This window comes from Chelon labrosus, assembly GCF_963514085.1.
Source record: "Chelon labrosus genome assembly, contig: SCAFFOLD_120, whole genome shotgun sequence".
NCBI lineage: Eukaryota > Metazoa > Chordata > Actinopteri > Mugiliformes > Mugilidae > Chelon > Chelon labrosus.
In genome coordinates this window covers 61,550-88,107 of record NW_028181607.1, presented here as the reverse complement: position 1 = coordinate 88,107, position 26,558 = coordinate 61,550, and the positions used below count along the sequence as shown (strand labels likewise).

Genomic DNA, 26,558 nt, shown 5'->3' with positions numbered 1-26,558 from the left:
CCTCCACCCTGACTCTGTTCACCTCCACCCTGACTCTGTTCACCTCCACCCTGACTCTGTTCTCTCTGTTCACCTCCACCCTGACTCTGTTCTCTCTGTTCACCTCCACCCTGACTCTGTCCACCTCCACCCTGACTCTGTTCTCTCTGTTCACCTCCACCCTGACTCTGTTCTCTCTGTTCACCTCCACCCTGACTCTGTCCACCTCCACCCTGACTCTGTTCACTCTGTTCACCTCCACCCTGACTCTGTTCACCTCCACCCTGACTCTGTTCACCTCCACCCTGACTCTGTTCTCTCTGTTCACCTCCACCCTGACTCTGTTCACTCTGTCCACCTCCACCCTGACTCTGTTCACCTCCACCCTGACTCTGTTCACTCTGTTCACCTCCACCCTGACTCTGTTCACCTCCACCCTGACTCTGTTCTCTCTGTTCACCTCCACCCTGACTCTGTTCACCTCCACCCTGACTCTGTTCTCTCTGTTCACCTCCACCCTGACTCTGTTCACCTCCACCCTGACTCTGTTCACCTCCACCCTGACTCTGTTCACTCTGTTCACCTCCACCCTGACTCTGTTCTCTCTGTTCACCTCCACCCTGACTCTGTTCACCTCCACCCTGACTCTGTTCACTCTGTTCACCTCCACCCTGACTCTGTTCTCTCTGTTCACCTCCACCCTGACTCTGTTCACCTCCACCCTGACTCTGTTCACCTCCACCCTGACTCTGTTCTCTCTGTTCACCTCCACCCTGACTCTGTTCACCTCCACCCTGACTCTGTCCACCTCCACCCTGACTCTGTTCTCTCTGTTCACCTCCACCCTGACTCTGTTCTCTCTGTTCACCTCCACCCTGACTCTGTTCACCTCCACCCTGACTCTGTTCACTCTGTTCACCTCCACCCTGACTCTGTTCACCTCCACCCTGACTCTGTTCACCTCCACCCTGACTCTGTTCACTCTGTTCACCTCCACCCTGACTCTGTTCACCTCCACCCTGACTCTGTTCACTCTGTTCACCTCCACCCTGACTCTGTTCACCTCCACCCTGACTCTGTTCTCTCTGTTCACCTCCACCCTGACTCTGTTCACCTCCACCCTGACTCTGTTCTCTCTGTTCACCTCCACCCTGACTCTGTTCACCTCCACCCTGACTCTGTCCACCTCCACTCTGACTCTGTTCTCTCTGTTCACCTCCACCCTGACTCTGTTCACCTCCACCCTGACTCTGTTCACCTCCACCCTGACTCTGTCCACCTCCACCCTGACTCTGTTCACCTCCACCCTGACTCTGTTCACTCTGTTCACCTCCACCCTGACTCTGTTCTCTCTGTTCACCTCCACCCTGACTCTGTTCTCTCTGTTCTGTGGAACCTCTTTTTATTGCTGCATGGTTCCTACTGTTTCTTGTACGGTCTGAATCAATGGTCCTATGTCTTCATGTCTCTCCGTGGTCCTGGAGGACGTCTCTGTGACCTTTGACCTGCTGCTGTCCTCTACCAGAGGTGTTTCTTCTGTCCATCCTGACCTACAGTCCAGCTGGTTCTAGGTGATCAGCTGTTGGTCGTAGAGAGAAACCCACCTGAAGTAGGTGGCGATGCAGAGGATGACTATCAGCATGGGGTAGTAGATGTAGAAGCCGTTAGCGATGAAGGAGAGAACCCGCATGGAACCCATGATCTGTCCAGAGAAACAGAGACGGTCAGAAGATCAGCTGATCCTGGACAACATGACGTCATCACTGAGTCCTGTCAACGACTGTCTTTGGCTTCTGTTGTCATGACGACGCGTCTGATTGTGAACTCAAGACAGGAGGAGGAAGAGTAGGAGGAGGAGGAGGGGGAGGAGGAGGAGGAGGAGGAGGAGGAGGAGGAGGAGGAGGAGGAGGAAGAGGAAGAGGAGGAGGAAGAGGAGGAAGAGGAAGAGGAAGAGGAAGAGGAGGAGGAGGAAGAGGAGGAGGAGGAGGAAGAGGAGGAGGAAGAGGAGGAGGAGGAGGAGGAGGAAGAGGAGGAGGAAGAGGAGGAGGAGGAGGAGGAGTAAACTAAGAAGTTGGTCACTTCTAACTTGACTTTCCTTCACATTCTGAAATGTTTTACAGTGCAGGACAGACGTGAGACGTGAGACATGAGACGTGAGACGTGAGACATGAGACGTGAGACGTGAGACGTGAGACATGAGGGACATGAGACGTGAGACGTGAGACGTGAGACGTGAGACATGAGGGACATGAGACGTGAGACGTGAGACGTGAGACGTGAGACGTGAGACATGAGGGACATGAGACATGAGACGTGAGACGTGAGACGTGAGACATGAGGGACATGAGACGTGAGACTTGAGATGTGATACGTGAGACGTGAGACGTGAGACTTGAGATGTGAGACGTGAGACGTGAGACGTGAGACGTGAGACGTGAGACATGAGGGACATGAGACGTGAGACATGAGACGTGAGACATGAGACGTGAGACGTGAGGGACATGAGACGTGAGACGTGAGACTTGAGATGTGATACGTGAGACGTGAGACGTGAGATGTGAGACGTGAGACGTGAGACGTGAGATGTGAGACGTGAGACGTGAGACTTGAGATGTGAGACGTGAGACGTGAGACGTGAGACTTGAGATGTGAGACGTGAGACGTGAGACTTGAGATGTGAGACGTGAGACGTGAGACGTGAGACTTGAGATGTGAGACGTGAGACGTGAGACGTGAGATGTGAGACGTGAGACGTGAGACTTGAGATGTGAGACGTGAGACGTGAGACGTGAGACGTGAGATGTGAGACGTGAGACGTGAGACTTGAGATGTGAGACGTGAGACGTGAGACTTGAGATGTGAGACGTGAGACGTGAGACGTGAGATGTGAGATGTGAGACGTGAGACGTGAGACGTGAGACTTGAGATGTGAGACGTGAGACGTGAGACGTGAGATGTGAGACGTGAGACGTGAGACTTGAGATGTGAGACGTGAGACGTGAGACGTGAGACGTGAGATGTGAGACGTGAGACGTGAGACTTGAGATGTGAGACGTGAGACGTGAGACTTGAGATGTGAGACGTGAGACGTGAGACGTGAGACGTGAGATGTGAGACGTGAGATGTGAGACGTGAGACGTGAGACGTGAGATGTGAGACGTGAGACGTGAGACGTGAGACGTGAGATGTGAGATGTGAGACGTGAGACGTGAGACTTGAGATGTGAGACGTGAGACGTGAGACGTGAGATGTGAGATGTGAGACGTGAGACGTGAGACGTGAGATGTGAGACGTGAGACGTGAGACTTGAGATGTGAGACGTGAGACGTGAGACGTGAGACTTGAGATGTGATACGTGAGACGTGAGACGTGAGACATGAGACATGAGACATGAGACGTGAGATGTGAGACGTGAGACGTGAGACGTGAGACGTGAGACTTGAGACGTGAGATGTGAGACGTGAGACGTGAGACGTGAGACGTGAGACATGAGACATGAGACATGAGACGTGAGATGTGAGACGTGAGACTTGAGATGTGATACGTGAGACGTGAGACGTGAGACATGAGACATGAGACGTGAGATGTGAGACGTGAGACGTGATACGTGAGACGTGAGACGTGAGACGTGAGATGTGAGACGTGAGACGTGAGACGTGAGACTTGAGATGTGAGACATGAGACATGAGACATGAGGGACATGTTGTATTTACAGAGGTGTACGCCGTCTGCTCCTTCTGCTGGTGGGAGATGGCCGAGTCCATGTGGATCAAGCCCAGGAAGTTAAGACACAGAGGAGGAGTGAGACGACAGAAGAGCCTGCAGACAAAGACACATTCATCTTCACAGATGTTGAGGACAAAAAGTCCCACGTGTCTGTAAGACGTAGACAGATCCAGTGGTGAGTCTCTGACAGCGTCCCGTCACTTACATGCCGCTGAACTGGAGGCTGTAGGCGTCGGTCTGGTGGTGGGAGGCCAGGTAGTAATAGTTGAAGACACGGATACGGAACACAGTGGAGTACACACAGGTACACAGGAAGAAGATGGTGATGAAGCACGCCATCTAGTGGACAGACAGAGGACACAGAGCTCAGACTCAGGAGACAACATCTGGATGACGTCATGATTCACTAGTTCAGTCTGAAAACATTTGTTCATTCAAAGCTCCAGAGAAGACAAGAAAATAAAAGCAGATCAACACTGGGACGCTTCCACTCATTCAGGACTGGATCCGTCTGTGGACAAACAGAGACGAGGACACTAACGGTAGAACCAGTGACACCATCACTTCACTTCATCTACATATACTCAAGTACAACAGTACCCGCTAAACTCAAGTACTGTTCTTTAAAACGTCTCCTAGAACAAACAAAGGGATCTCAGGGGGCTCAGATGAAAAGGCTCAGAAATAATGGAGCTAGGAACTTGACCTCTGCTCCACCTGTCCCTGGGACATGTGAGACTTGTCCAGTGAAGACACAGTCAGCTGTCGTTAGTGTCCTAGGGTCAAAGAGTCCTCCTGTGTCTCACCTCGATGTACAGGTAGTTGTAGTCTCTCTCTGCCAGCTGGATGAAGACGGCGAACAGGGAGAGGACGGGCCGGGTGCTGAAGAAGGTGCATTCAGACCAGACCACGGCTACGCTGAACAGGGTCAGGACCACGGACAGCAGCCGGTAGAACCAGCGCTTCAGGAGACACTCCCAGTACCACTCTGAAAAACACACAGTTTAACATCACGTCCTCACCGTCCTCACCGTCCTCACCGTGTTCCTGTCCCACACCACCCACCTACGGTCGGGGTGTAGACGTATCTGCTGAACCAGCCGCTCGGCTCCGAGGACGGGAAGCTGTGGACAAACTGGTGGCTGGAGCTGGTCTCGTTCTTGGCTACGTCCTCCAGGTGGATGGCCTGCTGCAGGAGGATCTGCCACTGGACACGAGTCCTGTTGTGTCTCTGAACCGCATAGATGACCTGCACCCACACAATCAGTCATGTTCACAGAGAAGGAGAAGAAGAAGAAGAAGAAGAAGAAGAAGAAGAAGAACTGAGTCTGGATGTAACAGGATGTGGACTGAGGAGGAGGAGAAGAAGAAAGAAGAAGAAGAATCAGCTGACTGAACATGTCTACTGTTTATTATAAACAGACACCAACAGACTGAAACAAACTAAAACCACCTCCTGTTCTAAAAGTAAAACTAGAATAAAACATCAAACAGATGCATTAGGAGGGTTCTCATACCATTCATTCATTTTGTTCATTCAGAGGAAAAGAAAAAGCTCAATGTCTTGGAGATAAACTGAGGTAGTCAGGTAGCAACTGGCAACTTTGGTAACTTCATTATTAGAAACTAACTCAACTAACTTGTTGCACACACGTTTTGTTTCCTCTCACCAGTGACAGACATGTCGGGGTGATGCCGTCTTATGTGCGTTAGCATGTTTGATGTGTTTCCAGAGACGTACTCCAGCTCCACCAAACATCGTGGGCAGACAGTCTTTGTCCGGTCCACCACTCGTCCCATCACCGTTATGTTGCACCGGGAACCAAAGTGTTCCCACACTGGTGATTTAAATGAAGCTCCACACTTCTCGTAGTACATCTATGCTCCACACTCTCAGTGACTTTTCTTCTTCATCTGTTTTTCTTCTTCTGTAGGCTAATGACGTTAGCTGGCAGCTTTTAGCTCATTACCACCACCTGGACTGAAGTGAGGAATCAACTTTTTCTTTTATTTAATAAACTACTCACTCAGACGTATTCACCGTATGACTGCATGCACCGAACCCTGACGCCCGTACCGTGACACCGCGGGACGAATACTAATACTGTTACACCCCTAGTTAAGAGTATTTCATTGTGAACATTAGTAGTGTAAAACCAGGATCTTTTGAGGGACTCGGATCAGTCTGAGTCACTCACTGATATGAGCCGGGTTTTGAGTCACTTGACCCAAAGTGTTTCCAGTACATTCACTGAGACATAATAAAGCAGAGTAAACACCTAATAAAGGATTATTACAGTTACCTGTTATTGCCATTTATCAGTTGTGACACATAGACACTGAAAATCATATCAAGTAGTTTATATTGTTTGTTACGTAATTTGTTTGTTTGTTACGTGTTTCGGCCTGCATCAACGGGGCGAATCATGGTAGATTTGTTTGTTTGTCTCGTGGTTATTAGTTGCTATATTAGTTGTTGATAGACATTGAATGGTGAGGAAGACAGGGTTGTGCAGTGGCGGTGTGGAGGGGGGTGACTCCAGGACGCTGGAAGTCACCGTTAAGCCTTCTCGAGGTGTCGTGGGCCTAACTTAACGAAACATCGGTGAAAGGAGGTGCCCACTTGAAAACCCCAATGACATGCTGCATACTGCTGTTGTGCTACTGATAGTATTCTCCAGCTTTTGTTATTTATTTATTTATTTCATTGTTTTCTTGATGGATGTCTGCCCCTCCCTCCTTTGGTGTTGGTGGGAGGGGGAGAGACAGGATGCGCCTATCCCGGCGGGATTTGATTGATGGTGTATTGGCACCTCTCATTTCTTTTCCTGTTCATCCATTGTGGTTGGTTGTTGGCGTTGTCTCAGGCTGATTATAGGTTAATTGTCATATTACATGACCACAGGTTTGGTAGGGTCTCTTAGTTGAACAGGGCCTCTAAATGTGTTTTGCCTGGGATTTTGGCACAAGGGATTATAACATCTTATCCTGTGTATTAATGAATAAGCCTAAACCTAAAGATCAAAATTAGGAAAGAATGAGGAGAGGGTCACTACTACGGAAGAATATTTTATTTTCTCATGGTCTAAAATGTACGTGGAGTGGACGCAGAGTAGACTATTAATTCACTCACTACATAGGCTTCAGTGAGATTCAGTATCATAATGTTACTAGAAGAAAACAGACATTATTGTCTGTGATTAATGGTCTAAATGTTAAAATATGGTCATTTTTTCCGTCTTTAGACTGGCTATAGGCAGCAACAGATTAAGAGCATTTGTGTTTTCTCTGAGATGAGAATGATCCCTGAGTCGGTTAAGTTTCGTTTCTCTGCCGACCGAGTGAGTGGCTGTTGACTCCCTGATCTAGGGTTAAGCAGAGACTCATGAGTAATGGATCCGAGTGTCTGAGTGCCTTAGTTTGCGCTGCTTGCTAGTGGTCAAGTCAGGTAGTACATTTTGTTTCTCTGCTGAGTGACATGTAAGATGTTTGAATGGTGTTGTTCATTGATTATATATCAATCAAATGTGGTACGACTCAACTGAGCCGGTTAAATAGACTCTAGATTCATGATTCTTGAGTTTTCTTTGGTGGCCAGTTGAGCTGGATCACAAATCTTTTTTCCGACTCCTGGCTGAGCTCCATGGTAAACAGGAGCCTGGAGCGCCTGCAGGAAGCCAACACCTGTCGGACAGGTCTGTTGTGTTTGACCGTTTGAAATCCTTTAAGGGGATTAAGACGAGCTGGCCGAGTCACAGCGACAACAGCAAGAGTGAAAGTGGTCTGGCTCACAGCAGCAAACTTAGTCAATTATTTTAGTTTCTAAACAGTTTCTCTTAGTTGTGAAACAGATTCCTCCAATCTAATACTGTCCTCCTTGGTTCCAGAGGTTTGTGGTGTCTCCTCCATCTTCTCATCCTTCATGTGTCTTTAGTCCAACTCTTCTCTGTCCTCAGACTTTTTAAATCCTGACGCTGCTGTTGATCATCACGTCTGAATGAACCAAGACCTCTCCACCTGCATCCGTATCAATCTGTTCTGATTTTAATCAGCAGCAGGAAATAACTCCATAGCTGCATAAAAACAATCTGTGATCAGATCTTTTTCTCAAACTCAAAGCGTTTCCTGATCGACTCAAACGGCCGAGCAGAAAGGAAACGACTCGTTCAACGTCACCACTGAAATCAGACAGAAACCACTGATTCAGACTCTAAACGTCACCGATGTCTGAGGAACTGAAGAAAAGCTCAAAGAAACAAAAAACTAATCTGGAATCAGGTTTAAGATTAAACCAAGAAGAACAATCACTGTGAATGTGATGTTTGTGTTTAAGGGTCAGAAAACAGTGAGATGAAGATTAAGATTATTAAACTCAACACATTCAAACATTTTTCTCTGACCAACAATCAAAACAACTTCTCAGTCTGAAATCAACGAATCATTAAGTCATCACCGTCTGCTCTGACACCGGTTGATTTCTGGGTGAAATAATCAAACCCACATGAACATGTGGTCCAGATGTTGGGGAGCGAGGAGGGAGTTCTCTGCCGGCCGAAGCCTCCGCCCCGGCCTCCGCCCCGACCTCCTCGCTGCTGACGTAGCTGGGGAACTTGTACCACACGGTGGCTCCGTTCAGAGGCTTGCTGCGGGGTTTGTTGATGCAGTAGCAGATCCCCATCTTCTCCAGGAGCTCCATGATGAGGTGGAGGTCCTGCTGGGTCTGGATGAGCGGCCTGAGGAGCAGACGGATGACGTTGGAGGGCAGGAGGCCGTGCTGGAGGAAGCCCTCCACGTGGTGCTGCAGGTGGGTGACCCTGAGGTTCTCCCCCTTCTCGTCCTCTATCACCAGACTCACCCTCCCCTTGTCCCCCCGCTCCCCCTCAGAGAGGAGCCGGTCCAGCAGTGTGGACTCGTCCCTCTGGAAGAAGACGTTAAGAATTGCAATGAACCGTGGAAGATTGTGAAAAACATACTCCTTCAGGGTGAGGCTGTCCTCAAAGTACAGCAGCTTCCCGCTCTCGTGCAGGTAGGATAAGGCGCTCTGCAGCCGGTCCTCCGTGAGCCCCGCCTGGAGGCCCAGACGGGCCGAGTCCCACCACGAGAGCCACAGGTCTTTGGGCTTAAAGTGCAACTCCTCCAGCATCTGCCAGGACTTTGGCAGGACACGGTGGAGGTTGGGGAAGATCTCCCTGTGGTCTGCCACGGACATGAGCTTCTCTCTCAGCCTCTGGATGTTCCTCTGAGTCTCTGTGCAGCTGACGCTCAGGACGGGAGACAAGATCTGCAGCCGGTGGTTCAGCATGTACTGTAGCTGGGCTTTCTTGCGCCTCAGGTTCCTGTCAGAGACGCCGTAGAAGAGGACGTGAGGGCTGGAGGTGCGGACGTTGTAGCCCTGCTCCAGAGCCTGGTCCACCTGCTGAGCCAGGCTCCTCAGACTCTGGGTGTCCCTCGCCTCCTGCAGGCCGATCTGTCTGTGAATGTCCAGACTCTTCTCCTCCACCTCCACCTCTCCACACAGGTCTGCATGTGTGCCCACCAAGCACACTACGGCGTGGGGTACTTTGGCACAGAGCAGGTGCAGGAAATAGCCCACGTGAGCGTAGAAGTTCTTGGGCGAATATGTTTTGAGGTTGATGACGAGGATGTAGAGAGCACCGGGGGAGAGAAAAAAAGGTTTGATGAGGTCATAGTTTTGCTTCCCTGACAGATTGTACACTAGAAATGTGAGGTGGCGACCGGCGTCCGCCACCCAGTTAGTGACTTCAATGCCTTTGTTTCCCTGGACTCCTGTGACGTCCTGCTGTGAGCTCACCACGCTCTGCCTCAGTCTGGTTTTCCCAGCGTTCTTCATCCCCATCAGGACCAGCTTCAGTCGTGGCTTCACGGCGAGCTGTGAATGTGCAAGTTCCTTCTGATAGACGGCAATGTAAGGGATCCCCTTCATGCACACCTCGTACGGGGGCTGGATGAGAGGGTTATCCTTCACCTTCCAAATGTTCACTTTGGACAGCTTCCCAAAATGATCTGGGAGAATGGCTATTTGGTTACCCTGTAAAACAAGCTCCTCCAACTTCTCCAGCTCCACAATAGAGTCAGGCAGATATGTGATGTTGTTATTGTCCAGCCAAAGGTTCACCAGCTTCAGCAGCTGCCCAATTTCCTCTGGGATATGGGTCAGTTTATTCCTGCTCAGGTACAGCTCCTCTAACCCTGTGATGCTTAAAATCACCTGAGGAAAGTTCTCAAACTCGTTGGAGGACAAATTGATCATTTTGAGTCTCTGCAGGCGACCAAAGGAAGGAGGCAGGGCAGTGAGGTTGTTCCCATCCAGCATCAGGCTCTCCAGGTTGTGTAGGCGGCAGAATGCGTCGGGTAAGGAGGACACATGGAGACTGCTGAGCCACAGGATTTTGATGGACTGCAGCTTCATGATGTCTGCTGGTAACGCCTCAAACTTGTTCCCGGAGCAGTCCAGCTCTTCCAGCTCGCCCAGAGCCAGAATCTCGGAGGGGAACTGGTTGAGCTTGTTGTGGTCTGCATCCAGAGTGCGCAGCTTGGCCAGGCCGGAGAAAGATGTGGGCAAGTCGTGCAGGTCGTTGAAGCTGATGTCGAGTTCCTCCAGAGACTGAAGGACCCCGATCTGAGCTGGCAGCGCCTGGATTTTGTTGTGGCTGATGCAGAGCTTCTTCAGACCCCTCAGCTGTCCCACCCCCTCAGACAGGCTCCTCAGACAGTTGTGGCTCATGTCCAGCTCCACCAGCTGCACCAGCTCAAACACCACCCGGGGCACAGAGGTGAACTTGTTCCTGCGGAGGACCAGGATGCGCAGGTTGTTGAGGGTGGATCCCAGCCCCTCTGGCAGCTCCTGGAGGGAGTTGTTGCCCAGGTTCAGCACCTCTATCTCGGCTATATCCTCTGGCAGTTCTATCTGGTTGTTCTTGGAGCAGAGGGTGAGCTGGCGCAGGTTGCTCCGCAGCTTCCTGGAGCGCAGGGCGGCATCCCTCCACAACCTGGCCGTTTTCAGATTGTTCTCCTTGTCCTCCATGGCGCTGCAGCCGGACCTCCCCCCCTCCTCCTCCTCCTGCTGCTCCTTGTTTTCATGGAGAGTTTTCATGGATCCTGAGCGGCCAGCATGGAGGACGGAGTCCCTCAGAAATCAGCGCGCTCCTCAACAGCAAACCCTCCGCCACCGAGGCCAGAAGAGCCGCTACGTGTCGGGGAATAATCTGGTTTGTCGACAGGAACTGGAAGAGAGTCTGCGGCCGCGGAGGCATCCTTTTCTCTCTGCGCCACTCGGTCGGGACACAATGAGGAGCTCCGCGGTCACAGCTGCGGCTTCCACCCGGGGCTCCGGGGCTGCGGCTGTCCTCCGATCACGGCTCTGATCGTCCTCATCGCCTCCGGAAGCCTCTGGGTCTCTCTGTCCGGGAAGATGTGCTGGTTCTGAGGCTTTCTGAGCCGACGTGTGTCGTCCTGACCGCGGGGAGAGGAAGAGAGGCGGCCGCTGCTCACACTGCGTCAGATCCCTGAGCCCTCCTCCTCCTCCTCCTCCCTTTCTCCTCCCTTTCTCCTCCTCCTTGTTGTGTGGACAGCAGGAGAGACATTCATTCTCCACATTTACTAAAAGCTGCTTCAAATCAGAATCAGAATCTTTATTGTAATGATATAATCTGACTAAACATGTTCCTATGTACAAAGAATAAATATAATATATTATACTGGTCAATTTAGTAGTAATTCTCTCTCTATCTATAGACATTATATAGACATTTAACAGTGATACGTTCATGTTCAGAGGTTAAAGAGTCAAACCATTCAGTGTTCATTCATTGTTGTAACTGTCCTGGGACATGTGCCGTTCTTCAGTCTGTTTGTCCTGAAATCACAAGTTGTTCTGAGATCTGAAAATCAGGATTCATCTTCAGACAGAAACATTAGATGAAGGATGAATAAAAACCTTTAGAGTCTGTGAATGTGTGGACAACATGAACTAAATGTCCGATCATAGAAAGACTGCAGAGCTCAGAGAGAAATGATTCATGTTAAATCAGAAAACTGAGTCCCGCTGGAGGACAGAAGAGACACGACTCTGGCTCCACCTGCTGGACACAATCTGTAAGTACACAAACTGTAAAGTTGTCAGGTGCTTGGGGCCCCTGGCCAGCAGAGGGCCCTCGAGGACTGACACAACTTCACACTTGACTGGGTCAAGTTTCTTTCTACTGTTGATGCCATTCCTGAAAATGAAAACATAACCTGTGTTTTGTTGAGATTATAAATTCACTGTTAGACAAACACAGATTACATACACTTGAACTTTCACAGAAACAAACATGTATTGACTGTTGGATGTGGTTCCATGGTTTTATCTTCACGTTTCCATCTCTTTAGTGGTTGTCAGCAGACATACCAGACATATTTGATCCTGACACTGATTAGTGTGGAGAATCTCAAAAGGACTAAAACCAGTTCTAAACCCTGGTCCTCACTTTTCATCTTTGGACACATAATGTTGCTGAACCTAGACCTGAGCAACTGCAGCAACCCCAGATCATAGCACTGCCCCCACAGGCTTGTACAGTAGACACTAGGCATGATGGGTGCATCACTTCATCTGTCTCTCTTCTTACCCTGATGCTTCTCCACTATCCTTCCAGTTTTTAATAATGCCTTGGACAGTTCTTAACCCAGTTTTAGTAGTTTCTACAATCTCCTTAGATGTTTTCTCTGCTTGATGCATGCCAATGATTTGACCCTTCTCAAACAGACGACCACAGGATGTGTCTTTAGACATGGTTGTTGAAGAAATGAGAAGCTACTCATTGCATCAGTTGGGCCTGTTAAGCCCAGGCCATATTTTAAGAAAAACGCCTAAAAATACATACCCAAAGTAAATGAAGAATTGTTACACAATTACATGGTTCATATGCATTTCCTTCTTGTCTGGGAACATCTGGACCTCAGGGAATGTATTCCCAGTGTCAGAAATGTTGTGTCTGTTACTATACTTGAGTAAATTGTAATAAATGAAAGGAGAAATGTGAAATTTCTATCCTCGCTTATTTTTTCCCCTATTTGTAAGAGGATAATACTATGCTAACAATAATCCCATGCACACAGGGGCCACTGATCACCTTCAGCAATTTATTGACTACAAATATAACAAATCTGATGTAATTTGAGCAAAGGTCAAAGCCTCCACAAAAGGTTTTAGCAAGGATAGGATCAGGCGGACATTCATTTGGCACAATTTGGCACCAGTGTGCCAAATAGGTTATTTTCCACTTCCAAAAAAAAAAACTGGCTCAAAATTTGTCCTTTAGGGCCTTCAACTACGACAATTGCTACTAAAACAGTTGTCTTAAAGACACAAAATGGCTGCCGGGTGGACTTGCTCGTGCGTCAAGCGTAATGGCACTTCTCTCTCTCCAGCGTCTGTATGTTTGCGCATCGAAAAAAGCCGAGATAACCCGAAGTTTACTTCGGAAAATGGGACCTCAATCGAAAGCGTGTGGTCTCTACTCCACCATGGCAGTGTAATTGACTCTGTAACACCAACACACGACCACTAGGTGGAAGCAAAAGCCCGTGTATGAAGTCGAACGCGCCTATTCTCTGGCAGATCTGACTTGACGTGATGCATGCTGGGTTGAACAAGTTCATTTTAACCAATCATATTCGAGGTCTATGAGCATTGATAAAGTGGCAGTTACTAATTTAGAAAAGGCTGAAGTGTTAGCTCAAACATTTAGGAAAGTGCATAGTTCTGAGAATCTCAGTAAGGAAGCACAAGTGAACAGAAGGAAAATGTTAGAAAAGTTCCCAGATGTTTTAGAGAAGAAAGGACATTCAGGAAATCCATTAGACGTACCTTTAAATATGTTTGAGTTGAAAAAAGCAGTCCTTAATGCAAAACAAACTACTCCAGGTAAAGACATGGTATGTTACAAAATGATAGCAAACATGACAGATGGGACACTAGAAATAGTACTAACATTTTTAAATAAAATTTGGGAAATTGGTCATCTTCCATCAGTGTGGAAACATGCAATTATAGTTCCTATTTTAAAACCAGGGAAAAACCCATCTGACCCGACTAGTTATAGACCGATTGCTTTAACATCGCAGTTGTGTAAAATAATGGAAAGAATAATTACAGTGAGAATGACCCATTATTTAGAAAGCAATGACCTTTTTTCTCCATTTCAGAGTGGGTTTCGTAAGGGCTGAAGCACTATGGATTCATTATTATGTTTAGAATCTGATATTAGAAAAGCACAGACTAATAGGGAGGTGGTAATAGCTGTATTTTTTGATATTGAGAAAGCGTATGATATGCTTTGGAAAGAAGGTTTATTAATCAAATTACAACGACTGGGAATTGGTGGTAGAGTATACAATTGGATTTTGGATTTTCTGTTTGATAGGAAAATACAGGTAAGGGTAGGTGCAGAATTCTCTGAGGAATACTCAGTTGAGAATGGAACTCCACAATGTAGTGTATGCAGCCCATTATTGTTCAACATCATGATTAATGACATATTCTCAAATGTTGACCAGAAAATCGGGAAATCCTTGTATGCTGATGATGGAGCATTATGGTTTAGAGGCCGTAATGAATCTTATGTTAAATCAAAAATGCAAGATGCAATTACTGAAGTGGAAAAATGGGCAAATGAATGGGGATTTAGACTATCAGTGTCTAAAACACAAGTCATATGTTTTTCAAAAAAGCACAAGATCACACCTATATCTTTAAAACTGTACAGTCATCCTCTTGAGCAAATGAAGGTTATAAGGTTTCTTGGGATGTGGTTTGATGAAAAATTGACATGGAAGATTCATTTGGAAAAAATGGTTAGCAAATGTAAAAAGATTGTTAATATCCTATGCTGTCTATCAGGACAAGCATGGGGAGCAAGCAGGGCATCTTTACAAAATATATATTGGGCATTAATGAGGTCTGTCTTTGACTATGGGTGTATAGCATATATGTCATCTGCAGAGACTAATATCAAAGCATTGGATGTCATGCAAGCTCAGGCTCTAATGATATGTAGTGGATCTTTTAAAACATCCCCAGTGTCTTCTATGCAAGTGGAAATGGGTGAGATGCCATTGAGTATCAGAAGGGTACAACTAATGTTAGCATACTGGATAAATGTGAAGGGGCAAGTTGATAGTCACCCAGCTAAAGCTATCTTAAAAGACTGCTGGGAACATAGTAAATCCAATTATAGAAGTTTTGGGTGGATTGGTGATGGCAAAGCTGAGAGTATTGGGTTACATAAATTACAGTACTGTTCAACGGTTTCAGTCCCTCCTATTCCCCCATGGTTCTTCCCTATACCAGATGTAGATTTAGACATTCACAAGGAAATCAAAAATAAATCAAAGGAAGTAGCAATGAGGGATATTGTTCAATATTATCTGGATATACACTTTTCTGATCACACATTCATATTTACAGATGGTTCCAAAGATCCTAAGACAGGACGTATTGGGTCAGCAGTGTATACTCCAAAGAATGGGGTAATATGTCAGGAAAGATTAACAGATCATTTGTCAGTATACACAACAGAGCTGGTTGCAATTTTGTTGGCCTTGGAATGGGTAGAGGGAAATGATTTAAACAAACCAGTGATTATATCTGATAGTTATTCAGCACTAGAAAGCATAAAAACTGGGAAATCTATAAGAAATGACATCATTCATGAAATTAATATGGTTTTGTATAAGTTAAATGCAAAAGGTTTAAAAATCAGGTTTCTTTGGGTACCTGCACATGTTGGAGTGAAAGGGAATGAAGAAGTCGATAAACTTGCAAAACAAACACTGAAACACAATAGAATATTACAGGTTCCATATAGCAAATCTGAAGCTAAAATGTTCATTAAAACATACGCAAGATCAACATGGCAGGAGTATTGGGTGGATCATGACAAAGGGAGACATTTATATAATATTCAACCAGAAGTGAATATTGGAAGGACAGAGTGTAGGAGTCGAAGAGAGGAGAGTATAATTACTGATTAAGAATAGGACACACAGGGCTCAATTCTTCATTGAAGATAATAGGAAAACATCCAACAGGGAAATGTCAACATTGCAGTCATTTAGAAACTGTAGAGCATATTTTAATTCATTGCCCAAGGTATAGCCAAGAAAGAAATCAGCTTTTTCAGTCACTCAGAATGGTCAAGCAGAACAATTTCACAATGAAAGGTTTATTAGGGGAAACATCTAGTAACATCTATCATTTTATTATTAAGTTCCTGAGAGAAACAGACTTAGCCAAAAGGATTTAATTTATTATTTTATTTTATTATTATTATTTTTTTTTAATTCTCTCCTTTCTGTTTGTTTAATTTATTTATTTAGTTAGTACTAAATTCCAATATCTCCTGATTCACACTCCAGCCCAGTCGGTGGCGGTAATGCACCGTTAAGTTGGTTTGCCAACCGCCATAAAACATAAAAGAAGAAGAAGAAGAAGAAGAAGAAGAAGAAGAAGAAGTCTATGAGCATGAACAACCCAGCATGCATCACGTCAAGTCAGATCTGCACAGATCTGCATGAAGTCGAACACGACAAATGTCAGTCGCTTTTGGTGAAACTTGCTTTGTTATTTGATGGAATGTTGAGACATAAACACAGAATTTCACGTGTTGACGATAAAATGTGAACTTTTGCTGCGTCGTTGCTACGGGGCTGACATTCGCTGGTTTGGTCGGACTATGTTTTGCTTGGTATGAGCGGAAGGATTAACTTCTCTCGTTATGATACCTAACATGACTGAGTCGAGCGAGAGGATATAGAGCTACTGCTGCATTTCATTTCGACTGCCCCGTATATTCACGCAGCTGTGATTTTTTTAATTAAATGTTTAAATTACTGCCAAACAAACTGTCTTTGAGAAAAATACACTTGGACTGTTGTTTTGGTAGCGTTGAAGCCTCGTCTTTTGGAAACATTTGGGAAAAAAAAAACAAAAAAACACCGCATCATGTAATTAACTTTTGATACGCAGTAATCATTTTAACGCTCTCCCGGACCCGGTACCGGGTCCGTGGGGCTAACTTGTTGTCAGCTGAAAGATAATCACCCATGCAGTAATTATCCAATAGGAGGTGAATACCTGTTTTATTAGTTAAACTTTTCGGACATGTTGGGTTCACATTATTTTTGTTTTGACTATTCTTATTGGAGTTGTTTCTTTTCCGTTTACTTTGTTATGTTACCCGCACATGTTCGAAATAAACTAAACTAAACAGGTGGAGACTTTTATTTTGGTCAGGTAGTGTAACATAATAATGAAATTCACTTCCACCTGGAAAGATAAACCTTCCAGGTTCTCTTTTAAAGCTGCAGCAAAGATTATGTTGACTGAGAGATTCTTCGTTTTTTCCTCCTTCAAGGAACATTATGTATTCTCCCTACAGAGCTATTAAATCATTATTTATAAGGTCTAGTTACTTAATTTCTTTTTTTGTCTGTTAACTGTTTTTCTTTTACATCTAGTTGTATTTTTCAGTTTCTTTTAATTGTTTCATTTAATTGAAACAGCACAAATGCTCCTACTTGTATCAAGACTTAAATCTGGAGTTACACCCTGTTCTCTTTCTAGTAACCATACAAACCTGTTTTATACCTCATATACCAGGAACCTCTTAATGTTCCTGGTATATCTCTGATGGATTCATTTAGTTTTTGCCCTCTAACTATGGCCTGTGTCAGTTATACTTTTATGTATTCAGAACTCATTTGAAAACATGTTGTGAGTTAGCAATGGTTTCTAAATGCACTTGGAACCAACTCCAGACAACCAGATGTTTTACCTTCTGGACTTATAAGAACATAATGAGGAGTATCCCACATTTGTTGTTGAAATACCCTTTGAGCAGATTATCCAATCACATTTGAGCTCCTGAAAATAGAGGATTGTGTAAAAAAAAAAATGTTGTAATTCATAAACTTTTCCATCAGTGTTGATGTGAATACCTTAAAGTTCAACCTGAGAGCTGCACCACTGTCATTATATAACTGTAAGTCAACCATGTTTAAATAAAATAACACAGATGTGTCAGTATCCATACATATATGAACCTAACTGTACTTTGTCTCATCTTCATCTGTCAGCATCTGTTCTCACAATCTTAAATATGAAAAGTGACTCATTCTAATACAACAGGCCTGTAAACATATTCCCTTTTATTGTGTTACCAGTATCACTGCTTTCTGCTGGTCAGAGTGAGGAACTACACTACCAGAGATTTTAGTGAGAATATTAATGAAACACTTACTCGTAATATTGTGAAAGAAAGTGTTTGATTGAATAACAGACCAACAAATTGTGTCCTAAATCCAGACAAGCTCATCAAGATATTATAACCATCATACAGTACGTTTACATGATCTTTAGTATCCTGGCTTTGAGCATATTCGGGATATGGTGTTTACATGGAACACAGAGAAACCCGGTTATTCATATCCCTGTATACATGATAAATAACAGTAACCCGTTTTCCGATCACTGCATCCTATCTGCGCATGCGTGTTTTACGTCTTTTTCAATGTTTTCCAACGCGACCTAACTTGTTCAACGGAGCGAGGTGGAAAACCAGCGTCACATAGCTTTTCCGCAACAGATTTGAATACATCAGCATGTCGGTGTTTTCTGCATCTAAACACGTCGTTATGTTTAATTCTTTCATTACTTTAAGGGAAAATTCTGTCTCTTCGTTGCTCCAAAAGTGAGACGTTCTCGTTGCCGCCATGTTGTTTGTATATCTAGTGCGTCACTTGGCGTCACTCGCGCATGCGCAGACAGTGGGCAGCCGTCAGAAATCGGGATAAGGTGTATACATGCTTCAGTATCCCGGCTTCTATCGGAGTACTCCAGGTAGCAAAGCCGGGTTTCTTGAAATCGGGAAATGGGCATATCCCGATTTCTGAATTCGGGATATGGTGTTTACATGGACAAACACGAAATCGGGATACTTCAAAAACCCGATCAAATTCGGGATACTAAAGACCATGTAAACGTGGTCAGTGACTCCTTCAGTTATCACCTGAACTCCTGATTGAAATGATTGACTGCATCTCAGACAACTTCTCTGTGGAGGTTGGTGAGGCTGATCACAGCCTGTGAGGAATCCTGCAGACGTAACTCAGGGCTGCAAAAACTCACCTACAAGTTTTATTAACAGATAATCCTCCAGATGTGACAGTGAATCAGAGATACTGCAGTACAAACAGTAACATTTCTAATTCTAAAAAAAGAATTATATTGTGTAACTGATAATAATGCAGAACTTTATAATGGATGAGATTTTTAACGTCACAATGGTGAGTTTGATAACCAGTTTAATCTTAAAAATACTGAAAGTTAAATATCTGACTCTGATCTGAGGGCAAACATCCTGTCATTGAACTCCACTTATTGTGAACAGGTTTATTTTCTGTTAAAGGTTCAGTGGAGTCTGGTCAGTCCACACAGCAGCATCTCTTCAGTGATGTAGTACAGCTCCTTCTAGTGGTCTCTGTAGAACTCCTCACCTACACAGTTCATCACAGATTCTTCATGATTCTTTCATAGAGTCTCAGTTCTATCAGAGCTCAGTGTTTCTTTGTTGAGTCTGTGTCACAATCAACAGTTTCAGTAACAGAGAAACAGACGTTTATTGACTGAAGTTCAGCAGAAGATTGAAGAGACAGAGAATCAGCTGATGATCCAGTGAAGACACTCTGAGCAAACTGATTTCATGAAGCAGAGATTTTATTCAGGATTCACAGAAAACTGCTTCAACCAGGAGACGATTGAATGTGAAGAACAGAATATAGTGAATTAAAAAAACAGAACAACATAAAAAGAATGAACTGATTAGAATGACAACAACAAGCCAGTAATATGAGATACAATCATATCACACTGATAGAACATTTTCCTCATGGAATACTTTTACTGTTGATACATGAACTACATTTACTGAGAACTGATAACACTACTAATATGTTGGTGTTGTTACTTTGACTGAAGTCAATGATCTGAATACTTCCTCCACCATGTTTCTGATTGGAAATATGAACTGAATATTACACTGAACACAATCACAATGAAACAACTGATTCATGTTTAAAGAGAGTCGACAGCAGAAACATCACAATCATGTTGTTCATCTACATCAATGAGTCTTTAACTTATTTTCCCATATCCCTTCAGTTTACTCCACACATACTGAATCCCAGCTCTGGTTCCTTCATCCACTCTGTTTTTCATCTCCTCCAGTTTCTGGACCTTCTCTCTGTCTCCTCTCTCCTTCATCTTCTCAATCAGGAAGTCCAAGTGGACATGAGTGGACACTGAGTCAACATTGAGGGCGATCTGCTCCAGGTTGACAACACGTTGGTAGGCCTCATCCAGGAACAGGGACTTCTCTGATGTCAGTTGGTTCATTTCTTTCTCAACATTTTCCAAAAGGCGCAACTTCTTCTCTCTTTCTGATTTATTCTTCTCATACTTCTGTTTTATTTCTTCTTCAGTTTTCCTAACTCTCCTCGCCTTGGTCACATATTTCCACTTTTCTTTCACATGATCTGATACAGGACACTTGTTGGTACAAACAGTACAGCGACCTCCTCTCATCACCTCACAGTGTCCAGGTTTCCAGACCACTGTGCTTGGATAGTGACAGTTCTCCTCACAGACAGTACAGCAGACAGCTCCACCATAAAACACCAGCCACCACATCCCACCACCAATAGGTTCTTTATCTTTGTAGACCTCATCAACTTCTACAGTGAACTTTTCATTCTCCTTCATCTCCTCTTCATGTTTCTTCATCTCTTCTTGAATCTGTTTGATCTCTGTCTGTTTCAGTTCAGTCAGGTTGATTCTCTCTTCCAGGTTTTGGATGCAGGCTGTCAGTCTGATGCGTTCATTCAGAACATCCACAGTTTTCTTCAGTTTCTGAGGTTCAGTTTTTTCCAGAAAATCTGTGAACTCTCTCATTCCTCCCACTGATAGTTGATCAGCACCTTCCAGGTATTCTCTTTCATCTGTTCTGTCTTCATGCTGACAGTTATCAAACAGGAAGTGAACAGGTTGATTATTCTCATTTTTAGCACATTTAATTTTTGCAGCTTCAAGAGCTTCAAGAGCGTTTTTAGGTTTTCTTCCATTAGAGTGTGTGATGAGAGCTACGATGTTTTTCTCCAGGTCTTTTCCAAACAGAGAAACCACTGAATTTAAGACGTATATCAGTCGATCACTGAGTCTATTATCACAGGCCCTCATCACCAGACCCACTGCATTAACTTCATGAACTCCATCCTCTGATCTAAACAAGTCAAATAATCTTTGACTGATGATGCCATCACGTCCAGTTCCTCTGGTGTCTCCATATCCAGGAGTATCGATGATGGTCAGAGAGTAGGGCAGAGTTTTATCTTCAAAACCAAAGATCTGGTACATGATCACATCTGATGTCTGACTTTGTGTTTGACTTCTTTTATCATCCTCTACGATCTGAAACCAGACTTCATCCTCAAACTTCACTCCCATGGTGTAGTTGACCAGAGAGTTGATCAGAGCTGATTTTCCTGATCCTGTTTCACCAACTAGTAAGATGGTTTTATTGATCTTGTTCACATTTCTTTCTCCAACAGTCATTCTAGTCAGAGTTCCAATCTTCTCTTTCTTTGGTTTCAGCTGGTAGACAGAAGGAGATCCTGGAGAGATCAGAATACTTCTGGAGATGATGTCCTCATACTTTGATGAGATGTTAGTGTTACTGAAAATCAAAAGTACAAATATGCTCAATTCACATTTACAATTTCATTATTCACACTTTATTAACTGATTTCTGTTCATAGTGAAAAGATCAGTTAATAAAATCTAAGAGTGTGACATGTGTTGGAGGTTGTATGTTACTGGTTGATGAAAAGTGATAACTACATTATCATGTTAATGAGTATTGTACATAATCAATCAATAATGTATTATCTGATCACAAAGTTCAGTTCATCTTAATGACCTTCCAATAGTGATGAATGTCGGATTATACACTGGACTTATTTATTTTTTCCTAGCTTCATGGAGCAGTTGGCATGGAAACTGGTAGTCATCATGATGTCACATCCTGTTTTTACAGAGTCAAATAACAAAAACTAAACTTCTCATCAGCATTTTATTAACTACCTAAAATGACAGAAACCATCCTTGAAAAAAAAAGTATTTGACGTGTACTTTAGTGTTTTAGTTTGGCCCAAGTCCCACCCACTAACTTGGAGGGGGCGGGGCTTATTACATGTATTGCCATTTATTAGCTGAGTTGACTTAGCATTGCTAACTACTAGCTCTGATGACACAGGAGCTGCTGAAGTCTGTGTTTCTTTATAACATGTTGAATGTGATGGTGTCATTTATGATATGATGTTTAATATTAAAAGACCAGTGAAGCCACATGTCTCTGCATCAGATAAAAATTTCCCAAGGAGACCACCTACTCTTTAATTCTCATCCTTGAAGGGGCCTATTGTTTGCATTCTACATTTTGACACTTAATTTAGTTTCTGACGTACCATTTTGGAACTGAAACTGACTCGACGCTATATTCCTTGACTGAAGCGAGTTGAACTGAACACTAAAGGAAAGGAGACCTGCAAAGCACTGTTATTACACTTAGTGATGCACTGAATGTGTTACATTGGGAGTGTGATACCCACATGTAAAGAGAAACTTTTACTTTAATTTAGTTTTAAGGTAATATACACTGCACTAGGGATGCACCGAAATGAAAATTCTTGGCCAAAACCGAAACACCGAAAGAAATTAATATGACAGTTATTAGTACCATTGCATTTATGGCTATGACTGTGTACTAACCTCACTAAAATCAAGGCATTCATTCATCTTCTGTACCCGCTTATTCATGTTAAGTGTTGCGGGGTCTGCTGGAGCTTATCCCAGTCGTCATTGGTCTAGAGGGGGGGTCCACCCTGGACAGGTCTCCAGTCTATCCCAGCTGTCATTGGTCTAGAGGGGGGGTCCACCCTGGACAGGTCTCCAGTCTATCCCAGCTGTCATTGGTCTAGAGGGGGGGTCCACCCTGGACAGGTCTCCAGTCTATCCCAGCTGTCATTGGTCTAGAGGGGGGTCCACCCTGGACAGGTCTCCAGTCTATCCCAGCTGTCATTGGTCTAGAGGGGGGGGGTCCACCCTGGACAGGTCTCCAGTCTATCCCAGCTGTCATTGGTCTAGAGGGGGGGTCCACCCTGGACAGGTCTCCAGTCTATCCCAGCTGTCATTGGTCTAGAGGGGGGGTCCACCCTGGACAGGTCTCCAGTCTATTTCAGTCTAACACAGAGAGACACTCACACCTACGGCCAATTTAGAATCACCAATGAACCTAACCAGCATGTCTTTGGACGGTGGGAGGAACCTGGAGAACCTGGAGAGAACCCACGCAGACACAGGGAGAACATGCAGACTCCACACAGAAAGGAACCAGTCAGCCTGGATTAGAACCCAGAACCTTCTGGCTGGGAGGCATCAGTGATGACCACCTCGCCACTGTACCGCCCATCAAGGCTTTGCAATTTCATAAATTAACATTAATGTTTCAAAGAATAAATCAATTACAAAATTATTTAGCACGTTCCAACAATGCACAATATAAAATAAAATAAAATTCAAAATAAAATGTTTAACTTGACATTAAGTTAAACATATCATGTGTACATTAAATAATAATGGAGCAGAAGCTTTTGCAGCTGGAAATCAGCATCGATCCATGTTAGACTGAGCATCTTTGTTTTTATTTTTATCAAGAAAAACTGGTGCACAGCACCTTTAGATAAAGAACGTTGTCCCTTTAAGAAAGAAGGTAGTCTTACTTAAAGCATGTGCGCCGCTGAACGGGCATGTCGCAATAAAAAGCGAAAAAAATAAACAAAAAGATGAACGTTTGTCTTGCTGTTTGTTCAGCAGATAAATGATCAGACTAACATTTAAAACATTTTTTTTTCCTTGTACCGGTCATCGCGATCGACATATTGGGCACCGGCACCAGCACCGGGAAACTTCGTTGCTTGGATATTGGAGTTCAGGTGATATATTAAATGCAAATCGCGATCAGTGGGTATTTATATAATATTTATATATACTTTATATATTAAAATACGTCCACATGCCCGTGCTGGCTGCGGTTTTGTGTCATCTCAACATCCTGTTTCGGTGATAAAAGTCTTTTGCTCGAAAACCAAAAATGCACTTTTGGGCCATTTTCGGTCTAAATTTTTCGGTGGCCAAATATTTGGTGCATCCCTAAAAAATATAACTGAAGTTGTGAAATCAGAAAATGTCAAAGTTGAAAATGGTGTTTTAGTGAGTGGGCTAATCCACAGTCAGATGAAGATAATGAAGTGTTAGACTTCCTGAAACTGTTTGGGCCTGTAGACAGGATGGCTGAGGTTCCTTCTACTGATAAAGAAATGAAGGTTATTGTTGAGTTTCAACATGAGGTAAGATAATCCTGTTTTATATTTATGCTACAGTGAAGACAGAAACAGTACCAACCATTTAACAGACCTTGCTGTGAAAGTGAGCTGAAGCTGTTTGATTTAATTCTATACCACAAGCTTTGTATCATCACATATGCTGATGTTCAGTCTGTTACCCTGAGCTTGTGATATCTATGATCACAGAGAATCAGGTTGATCTGGTAGAAGAGGTGTCCTCTATTAAACGTGTCTGTTGGCTTGTGTTTAACAAATGATTTGATACTTGGACTGAAATCATCTTGTCCTCTAGTATGTGTGAAATATATTCAGTCAGTGGAAAAGGTTTAATCACAGTTCACATGAGAGTGTGTTAAAGAATTGTACTTGTATGTGTGAGGTTTTCAGTTTACTGTCTGAATGACTTTGGTTTGATGTGAGAAGCTGATTCTGAATAATGTCCCTAACAGCTCCTCTTACTTTAACTCCACTGTTCTGCCTCCACTGTATCAGCTGGTGGCAGTCGCTCACTCCTTGTCTCTGGCTTCTACCATTATTGGTTTTATTTCATTTGTACTTTGATTTATTTCTCTTTTACTTCTTGAGAATAAACTACTTTTATCTACAACTCACATGTGATCTCTCCTCCTTCTCCCAGCTCTTCTAACAGTAACTTGTGTAATGACTCAATAAACATCCTGATTGTTGTTGTAATTGTTCTTATTCTACTCACGTTGCCATGGTGATGTCTGAAACAGCTCCACACAGTGAAGAGTCAGTGCAGTCTGGTCTCTAAATGAAAACAAGAACAAAACTATTCATTCAATGATTCCACAGTTTGGGCGGCACAGTGGCGAGGTGGTTAGCACTGATGCCTCACAGCAAGAAGGTCACCGGTTTGAATCCATGGGCCGGCTGGCCTTTCTGTGTGGAGTCTGCATGTTCTCCCTGTGTCTGCGTGGGTTCTCTCCAGGTTCTCCAGCTTCCTCCCACCGTCCAAAGACATGCTGGTTAGGTTCATTGGTGATTCTAAATTGGCTGTAGGTGTGCATGTGAGTGTGAATGGTTGTCTGTCTCTGTGTTAGCCCTGTGATAGACTGGCGACCTGTCCAGGGTGTACCCCTGCCTCTCGCCCGATGACAGCTGGGATAGGCTCCAGCAGACCCCCGTGACCCTTAACAGGACTAAACGGGTATAGAAGATGAATGAATGAATGATTCCACAGTTTTTACAGGAAATCAGAAGATGTTCCAGACAGACTCTGATCCTTCAGGTACCAAACATCACGTTCATCCCTTTCACTTCCTGCTCAACATAACCAGTATACACATAATGTACAGGTCAGAGCATTGGTACATTGATCTGTTCAGTAGCTCTAAGATGATTTTAACAGAAACAACCTGAAACCAACAGTTGATGGAGGATTTAGAAAATGATCAGAAGCATAGAAAATAATCAATGAGTGAATGTTGAGCTTCACTCATCATGAAATGTTTAACTGTAAATGTATCAGGAGAATATCATAGATTGAATCTTTGTCTCCTGATCCTGACATTTAAAGTCATCTTACCTGAGCTGTTGGCTTCACAAAGCTCTGTGATGCTGAAGAGACAAGAAGAGCAGAGAGGTTTTATATCATATCAGATGGAGCTGGGGTTCATATACTGCAGGAGAGGTTAGACAAGCCTGAGGTATTAAGGTGGAGTTATATGACATGTTGAGGTTTTATATGGTATCAGATGGAGCTGGGTGGAGCTGTCTATGGTCACATGTTTTCAGAGAAACTCTGGTTCTTGCCAGAATCACTTGTCTCTCTAGTCAGTTTCTCTTTCTGTAGTTTTGTTCCCACCATCATTTATTACCAATGATCAGATTCAAACATGTTGCTGCAGATTTACTTGAACTGAGAGCAGAATAAAGACAATGTGTTTCAAATTCTACTAGAATCAGGTTCTCTGTTTGAGTCTCTGTGACCTTCTGCCAAATATTTAAAGTAGTTGAAATATTTTATTGTTTTTTTCCCCTGTGGTATAAATTACAGGATTATCTCATCTTATCTCATCTTACTTTATTATAAATGAAGACTTTGCACACTTAGCATATAAAGGTTCAATAAAATGATGATTCTTTGAACTATTTAACAGTTCATACAGGAACAGGTGAAGTCATTATAAAGTCACTCTCCACAGTCTGTCTGACCTGCTCCAGCTGTACGCTACCTCACATTCTGTCAGATCAGTCATTGTTGTTTCAGTCAAAGTAAATCAATCTGATGATGCATCTTTATAATACATACTTATTAGAAGTATAAACTGAAACATGGACAAAGAGGTCCAGCTGTAGTTGATAACATA

General features: G+C 44.0%; 3 protein-coding genes across 3 annotated transcripts; all 3 read right to left on the bottom strand.

The window, feature by feature from the left end:
- Positions 1–1,403: 1,403 nt before the first annotated feature.
- LOC311509865 (G-protein coupled receptor-associated protein LMBRD2B-like) lies at positions 1,404–4,969 on the bottom strand (the record flags this gene model as incomplete). Its single annotated transcript, XM_084575304.1, has 5 exons — positions 1,404–1,681; positions 3,693–3,798; positions 3,911–4,044; positions 4,512–4,693; positions 4,771–4,969. Coding segments are annotated over 5 exons (756 nt in total), but the record flags the coding sequence as incomplete, so codon positions are not given.
- A 3,177-nt stretch (positions 4,970–8,146) lies between these two features.
- Positions 8,147–11,147, bottom strand: LOC311509864 (malignant fibrous histiocytoma-amplified sequence 1 homolog; the record flags this gene model as incomplete). The annotated part of the gene is made up of 1 exon (XM_084575303.1): positions 8,147–11,147. The coding sequence occupies exon 1, from the start codon at positions 10,817–10,819 to the stop codon at positions 8,147–8,149; it is 2,673 nt and encodes an 890-aa protein (XP_084431429.1). The 5' UTR covers positions 10,820–11,147.
- On the bottom strand, positions 11,029–24,945 carry LOC311509863 (uncharacterized protein; the record flags this gene model as incomplete). The annotated part of the gene is made up of 4 exons (XM_084575302.1): positions 11,029–11,178; positions 19,973–20,142; positions 20,461–21,497; positions 24,938–24,945. The coding sequence occupies 4 exons, from the start codon at positions 24,943–24,945 to the stop codon at positions 11,029–11,031; spliced, it is 1,365 nt and encodes a 454-aa protein (XP_084431428.1).
- Positions 24,946–26,558: the final 1,613 nt, after the last annotated feature.